The 7,142-nt window shown below is 41.7% G+C and overlaps 1 protein-coding gene across 4 annotated transcripts in view; it reads left to right on the forward strand.

Annotated features, from left to right (window-relative positions):
• Positions 1-6,215, forward strand: part of CYLD (CYLD lysine 63 deubiquitinase) — a 62,313-nt gene extending 56,098 nt beyond the window's left edge. For all 4 annotated transcript variants that reach the window (XM_082676517.1, XM_082676516.1, XM_082676519.1 and 1 more), the window contains exon 18: positions 1,204-6,215. In XM_082676517.1, coding sequence (XP_082532643.1) covers positions 1,204-1,388 — 185 coding nt within the window. In that variant the 3' untranslated portion in view covers positions 1,389-6,215. The remainder of the gene's footprint in view (positions 1-1,203) is intronic.
• The last annotated feature ends 927 nt before the right edge of the window (positions 6,216-7,142 follow it).

Consider the following 7,142-nt stretch of genomic DNA (forward strand, 5'->3'; position numbering starts at 1 on the left):
TTAAGGTGCCTAAGGTCTCAGAGCTTGTATTTAATTCAGTCTTTCTGACCTCGGTGCTTATGTTTTTTCTGTTGTCTTCTAGATGACAAAGCTAAGAATAGAAGTAAATGTCTTCTTTGGAAAAATAAGCTTATTCTGTGTGTAATCTGTCTTCCTTAAGTGGGGAACATACTGCACCTTCTAGGCTGCTTTCTAGGATGTTTAGTCATTATTTAACAAATACCTAATGAGTGCATGTGAAGTGCCTGGGGCTCTAGTAGGTTTCAAAAACGAAACAGTTGTCAAAACAGCTGTACCCCTGCCTGTATAGAGTTTACAGATTAGGACTGGTCCTAGGCCAGGTTGTGACTTACACGTACTTCCAGTTCTCTTCCGTTTTTCCTTTAGTCACTCTCACGCTCCAGACCCCGAGTCTTCTGGTGTGGCCCTCTGGTGACCTAGGACGCCACTTGTGGCAGCCTCTTGATCAGATGCCCAAGCTGTACCCCAAGGGTTCTCAATGTTTTCTCAACTTTCAGACGGTTGAGGGATATAGCACAGCCCCAACTGTAAATAGGTCCTTACCCCAGTTAAAATTTGCATTTAGCCATGTAACTCAAAAGCACAAGGGTTCCAGGCGATTTTAGAAAAGCCACTGGGAGGCTAAAGCCTTTCCTGGAATCCCTAAGACCACGCCTCATAGCATCTTCATTCAGTCTAACGAAATGTAGAACAAAACCTTGCGAGAATCACACAAATACATATTTTAAATTTAGCGGGATAAAATGGTATTCATTTTACTAGATCTGCCCTAAACTGGACAGGCTCATGGTAAAGCATACAGGGAGGGGTGCTTGCGTCTGGGAAGGGATTTGGGAATGTGAAGAGTTGAGTGCGTGTACGTATGTGTGTGTAACATTATTCCCTGATTGAATACACAGAGAAGCCTGGGAAGTAGGTTTTGGACTTTGCTCAGGATATGTGTCCTTTTATCAATAGTATTCACTGTTGGTCCTGGAATCCTTTCAGAAACCAAGAAATGAGACTGTCAGGAGTTAACAAGAGAATTTAACTTCTAGAAATCAGAAGTAAAATAAGGTCTTTCAGGTCCTGGGAATTAGCCTTAACTAAATTATGGAATTGTAAAATTACTTTGGTGGGGCAGGACAGCAAAAGGGTTTAGAACTTGACTGCCCTAAATACAGCTCTTCCTCTTTTCCGTAGGTGGTCAGAATGGCTTCAACATTCCTCAGGTTACCCCATGCCCAGAAGTAGGAGAGTACTTGAAAATGTCTCTAGAAGATCTGCATTCCTTGGACTCCAGAAGAATCCAAGGCTGTGCACGAAGACTTCTTTGTGATGCATACATGTGCATGTACCAGAGTCCAACGATGAGTTTGTACAAATAAACGGGGTCATCTGGACAGGTGCAGAAACCCAATGCACAATTTTAATGTTGCATTTCACGCGAGCTGGCAGATTTGTTCAACGTCCATTGCCGGCAATGGATGTCTTTGTGGTGATGATCCTTCAGAAGAGGATTCCTGCGTTTAAAAACAAATTGCTTTTGTGTTACTAAAGTATTTAATAAGAAGCATTTTGCACTCTAGAAAGTATGTTTGTGTTGGTTTTTTAAGATGCCTAAATGAAGTTATTAATACCTGAAGCTTTAAGTTAAGTGCATTGATCATAAGATATTTTTGGAAGCATAAAATTTTAATTGTGACAGTTTAAAACCTCTTTTAGTCCATTGAGAATGTAAATAAATGTGTCTTCTTTATGGACCAAGGATATGAAATCATTTTTCCTTTGTAGCTGATGGTTGCCTTGAGGAGGATATATTTTGGTTTTATTAAGAGTCTACTTTCAATCCAGTTATTAAAGTTGTACTGAGTTTGATTTGTTAATTCTTCCCTGTATAGTGCTGATTCCTGCATGTCTGAAATCTGCTGAGTTTCTGTGTTTCTGCAGTAGTGGTCAGAAAAGTATTTAAATTCCCTTAGTGGTGTTTTCTATTTGTTCTGGTTTTGATATAAATGAGTGATTTTGTCATAAAATGTCCATTTTGGATGTAGTTTTCCTGGAGGATTAGCGTATACAGCAATTGAAGCTCTACATTCATAGTAGTAACTGTCAGCTAACAGCTTTTTTTTTAAGGCTCTCTATTGTATGCAACAGGGCACAGTAAGTTTTATTAAAGCGTTGGGGTGATAAATATATTCCTACACAAATATATATGGTTCATAAGAAAATAAAATTGGCATATAGAATCACTCATTAAAATTTCCCTGAAGAGATGTATTGGATATCTAAACCTCTACTATTTTAGATAAGACTGTCCAGAACTTAGATCAGTACCCGCATTAAATTCCATCTGATTTCCCTTGAGATAATGACCATTACGAATCAGATATTTTATTGAAATGTTAGCAGCAGCTTTGCCTTCCTCCTGATTAGATAAGTAGAAGATGAATGTTTTTGTAGCTAATATCCGTAGTGTGTGTCTGTTGTAGACTAGAAGCATAGGCTGTAAATGTAAGTGCCGTGGGATGTGTTGTATGGCGTCATCGTCTCTCTGGAATGACTTCCCAACCGCGCGGAAAGGCAGAGACTGTCGTGTGTCTAGCATATGACTTCATAAAACATTGAATGTCCAAAAAAAGGGAGAGAATCCTTGCAAACCCTGCAATTGTTTCTTTTCCAAATCACGTTTACTTTTTGGTTCTGTCATTCCATTTTCCTAATATTTATTAGCTTTATAAATCATAATAAGGTACAAAAAGTTCTTTCATATCGTGATTTTTTCAGTTTTGGAATGAAGAAGTCCGCAACTTGTGCGTGAAGTTTTGCTCAGTGCCTGGGTGGGGGGTGAGATGGTTCCTAGATTGGGGGGTGGGGGTGACCCCGCCCTGTCACCCCGGGGCAGGTGAGGAGCATGGGACACAGGATGTCTGTGGTCCCACCCAGTCCTGACCTTCCGAAGTCCAGTCACCGCGTAATCAGTACGTGCTGGGGAGGAAATGGATGAAGGAGCTTATCAATGTGATTTGAAAAGGCTGTCTGGAGGAGTGACTAGGACTCTATATCTGGGTAGGACTGGACTTAACAGTTAAAAAAGAGAAGACAGTGCCTTTCCTGTAAAAATTACAACAAAGTACAAGTTGAGGAAGCTCTGCCGTGCCCGGCCCCTCGCGGCGGAAGACTTGAAGAGGACTTGTGAGGGTGCCTGTGCCGTGTCCCGAGGCGGGTGGAGGCGCTTTCAAGTGGGAGGGGCCTCATCCATAAATGATTTCTAAGGACAGACTCTTCAAGCATTAGCTGAAGAATGCTGACAGCTCTTTTAGCATTGTCTGGGGAGGGAGTACCCAGTAAAGGGAGGCAGGGCCTGCTGTGGTGGTTCCTGGGGAAGCGGGGTCCTTTCCGGCCCTGGGTGTCCTCCCTGCTCCCCCGCAGTCCTGTCTTGTTCCTGGTCCAGCAGAGGCCCGTGTGTCAGGTGGGCACAGGCAGGGCTGGGCTGTGTGGCACCAGTGGCCCATGTGCCTGTTGATTTATTTACTTTTCAGCCTTAAATTTTCTTTAATATTTTCCTGTTGGCTTTTCAAATGTTTTTGTTATCCTTTCTTCCGTATCATATCTACAATCAAGATGGCAATATAGTAGAATCATCTTATTTATAAAACAAGTCATGTTCCCCCACCTCCATTAAGTACACACGTGTAAGTGTGTGTGTGCTTGTGTGTGAGAGTTTATACATGTGGGGTGGGGAGGGAGAGCAGCCATGCCGTAATGTGTTCCGTCCCTCGCTACCAGCTTGATGAAGGAGTTTGACTCCATCCACAAAAGGATGTTTTATAAGACTAGGGATACACATTGCAAACCAAGAGAAACAGTAACAAAACTCAATAAAATATAGTTGTTACAGTTGCTAAGGATTATCTCCCTGGACTAGTTGAGGATTTTTATAATTCATATTTGCCAAATATTATAGGTAAATAACTTCTTTCTGTCCCATGGATTCATTTAATATTATTTTTTTTTCATAATTCACGTAATTCAGGAACAAGGGGAAGGCATGGTAATCCTTATGGAACTTGTGTAGTCGTTCAAATTCCTGTTGTGTGAACATGGCACCTTCATAAATTCAGAGGCGTTACTGCCCTCCTCAGGTGGATCTCGATATCCAGCTAGATGATTTTGCGTCTGTGGATGATTGCAGACAGAGATGTGAGTGGAAAATACAGAATGAGGCCTTAGCTGAGGGACTGCCTGCCAACAAGTATTTCTTAGACACTTATAACCTAGGATTGTGTCAGAAGGAACATGAGACATGGTCCCTGCCCTCAGGCAACTTACCACCTACTTCTAACAACAGAATGTCTACTAAAGGCTGCTTAGCCTAAGTGCAAGGGTACCAGGTCGAGGGAAAGCTCTGGGACGCAGTGAGGTGTGACAGAAAAAGTGGTGGACAAGGGGACAAGAGAGCTGGTGCTAGCCCTTTCTCTGTCGCTTGCTCTGTTAGTCTTGGGCAACGTCTTGACTTCTCTGGGCCTTAGTGTCCTCCTCTATATAGCAAGAGGGTGGGACTGTTGAATTTTATAGGAAAAGAAGAAATTTCTGGGTCCCTGGCTATGCATGCTGGATCTGACTCCTCACAGATGGGGTCTAGGAAATGTCAAAGCCCAACCAGGTGACCCTGATGATCAGCCAGATTTGAGATGCACTGAACTGAAAGATCTCGCAAATACCTTCTCCTTATGTGATTGTGTGATCATAGAATGTTATTGTGTTAATTACTCTACATTCACGTGGGTAATTGTATGTTTGTCATATTGTTTCTCTGTGTTTACATGTGAATTTATATAAGAAATGCATTTTAGTATCTATGCCTCAGCCCGCTGTTTCCTAGAGGTTTTAGCCATCTTTGGAACACACTTAAGACTTAAAGAGGGTATTGGATGTTATTTACCTGGCTATTTGCATTTCATTTAATTTCTTTAGGGGAAATTGAGGCTCTGGGAACCAAAGAAATGGAAAAACAAAATTCTTATGCAAAGTTATAGAAAAAAATGTAAACTAACTAGCTGCTACTTTACAATGAAAACTTGAACCCTGTATGAGAAGATTCTGGTCATAAACTGTCCTTGTTAAAGTAGGGGGACTCTAAGGCTTATAATGACGAAATAAAACTACCTTTTCTAGGGGTCAGTGATGTTAACACACCCACAATTCTCCTTCAGTGAAAATAATCCTGGAATTTCCCAAGGCGAGTTGGGGTGGTGGAGGAGGGAAGGCCACCAGGTGTGGTACCCAGCCTGTGAAGGTGCGTTCTCTGCTCGCAGGCTTGTGTCGCTGCTCAGAGACTGGGACTGCAGAGAGCGAGGCTTCCTGCAGGGAGTCAGCACTGCATTGTCTAGTTTCCTTTCAGAAGCTTTATTGGAGGGAAAAGAGAGGAAAAAAGACTCTTCATCTTACTCTAAATCCTGGAACAGCCGAAGGGTCTTTCTTGAGTCAGAAAGTGGTGGTAAAAAGCTAACCAGCAAATATGGCCAAGGATAATGAAAAAGGGGGAAAGAAGGACATTCCTTCTTCCTGTTCACAATAAACATCAGTATTTGGAGCAGGTCACTCAAGAACCCCATTTGCTTTCCTGACTCTCTGTCTTGTCAGTGATGCCAGTTATTTTCAGTGTATTTTAAAGTCTTTCTATAACACAGGTTGGGGGAAAGGCCAGGTATGGTGGGATCATCCTTGGGGGCATCGCCGTCTTAGATGGAATTCTCCTGCACTTTTAAACCCTGTCCACTTTTGCTTTTCATTTTTTCAATAGAGGTTGTGTTGGAGACTCAACTGTCCTTGGTTTTATTTTCTAAAATGGCCTATAGTACTTCAGAAAGTCATAGTATCCTGTCAGAAACATTCATTAAAAAAAAAAAATCCCATTTGGGACCTCCCAGGGAAGTCGTGGTTATTAGGAAATCGGTATAAAGGGGCACATTTTGTATTGCATTTCCCATATTTGGTATCTTGTTCAACATTTTTTTTTTTGGCCTGATGAACATTCTATATTTATGAAGACATTCTTTAAAAATAAAACCACATAAAATATCCCTTTACTATCAGATTGCTCTGATTTAGCCTTAATTTTGTTAAATTTTTTAGAGATGATTGAAGTGCAGCTGTGGAAAGAAATGTACTATATACTATTTCTGTATCATTAAAATTAAATTTGTATGGTTCCTTTTCCTTGATTTCTTTGGGGAAGGATTTTGGGTTATGGGAAGACTAGAATTGAGTACAACTTCATAAGTATTTGCAGTGGTGCCGGGAAAGAAGATTGCTTTAGGAAAATGCTGTACCGGGCACACCTGTGTCTTCCTCAAGTCTCTGCCATCATCACAATTGTTTTAGAAAACCTTACAGACTTTTCCTGTTGTGGGAGATATGCCAGTGGCCTCTGGGTCGCCTCCTGACATCATGACTCCTTGTAGTTTCTTGAAATAACCTGGTACCTCCAAGCTCTGATCCACCAGTCTCTAATCCAGCCAGAAGTTGTTCATCTCTAAACATGGGCACAAAACTGTTGACACACTATAGAATAGTGTGTCCTGGTCCCTCACAGCTGCCAAGGAGGCAGTTAAACAGTTTACTTTTCTGTATAATCCAGAGGCATGATTACATGATGCTATAAGGACCGAAACTTTTACCTTCTTTTAGGTAACTGATATAACAAGCCTTCTACAGGAATTACTACTTGTATTTTAAGTCACTTGTTATGCCAAGGTAAGAAAGCCAGAATGGTCTGAGTTGGCAATATTCGTATGAATATAGAACCTTCAAGAACTTTCCTGTTTCAGAAATGCATAGCTGAATGACACATTGGTGATAATGAAACTTTGCCATTTTAACATCACTCAGATTTTCCTTTGTTCAGACTCAAGGGTTTTCATGCTTTTTCATAGATCCATTCTTTCTCTTTGTGGGTGTGTCAGTGAGACAGTGATAGTTTATATGCTTGTGTCCACCTGTGGATGTGGCCAGTCAAAGCCAGACCTTGCTGGAGGCAGGCTACCCGGTTGGCAGAGGACCATGGCCTCTCTAGGCCTCTTCTCCTGGGTCCTGGCTCCCTGCTCCTTTCCTGACTTGCTGAGGCCTCTTGTCCCTCA

Source organism: Grampus griseus (genome assembly GCF_964374135.1).
Source record: "Grampus griseus genome assembly, chromosome: 19".
Classification (NCBI taxonomy): Eukaryota; Metazoa; Chordata; class Mammalia; order Artiodactyla; family Delphinidae; genus Grampus; species Grampus griseus.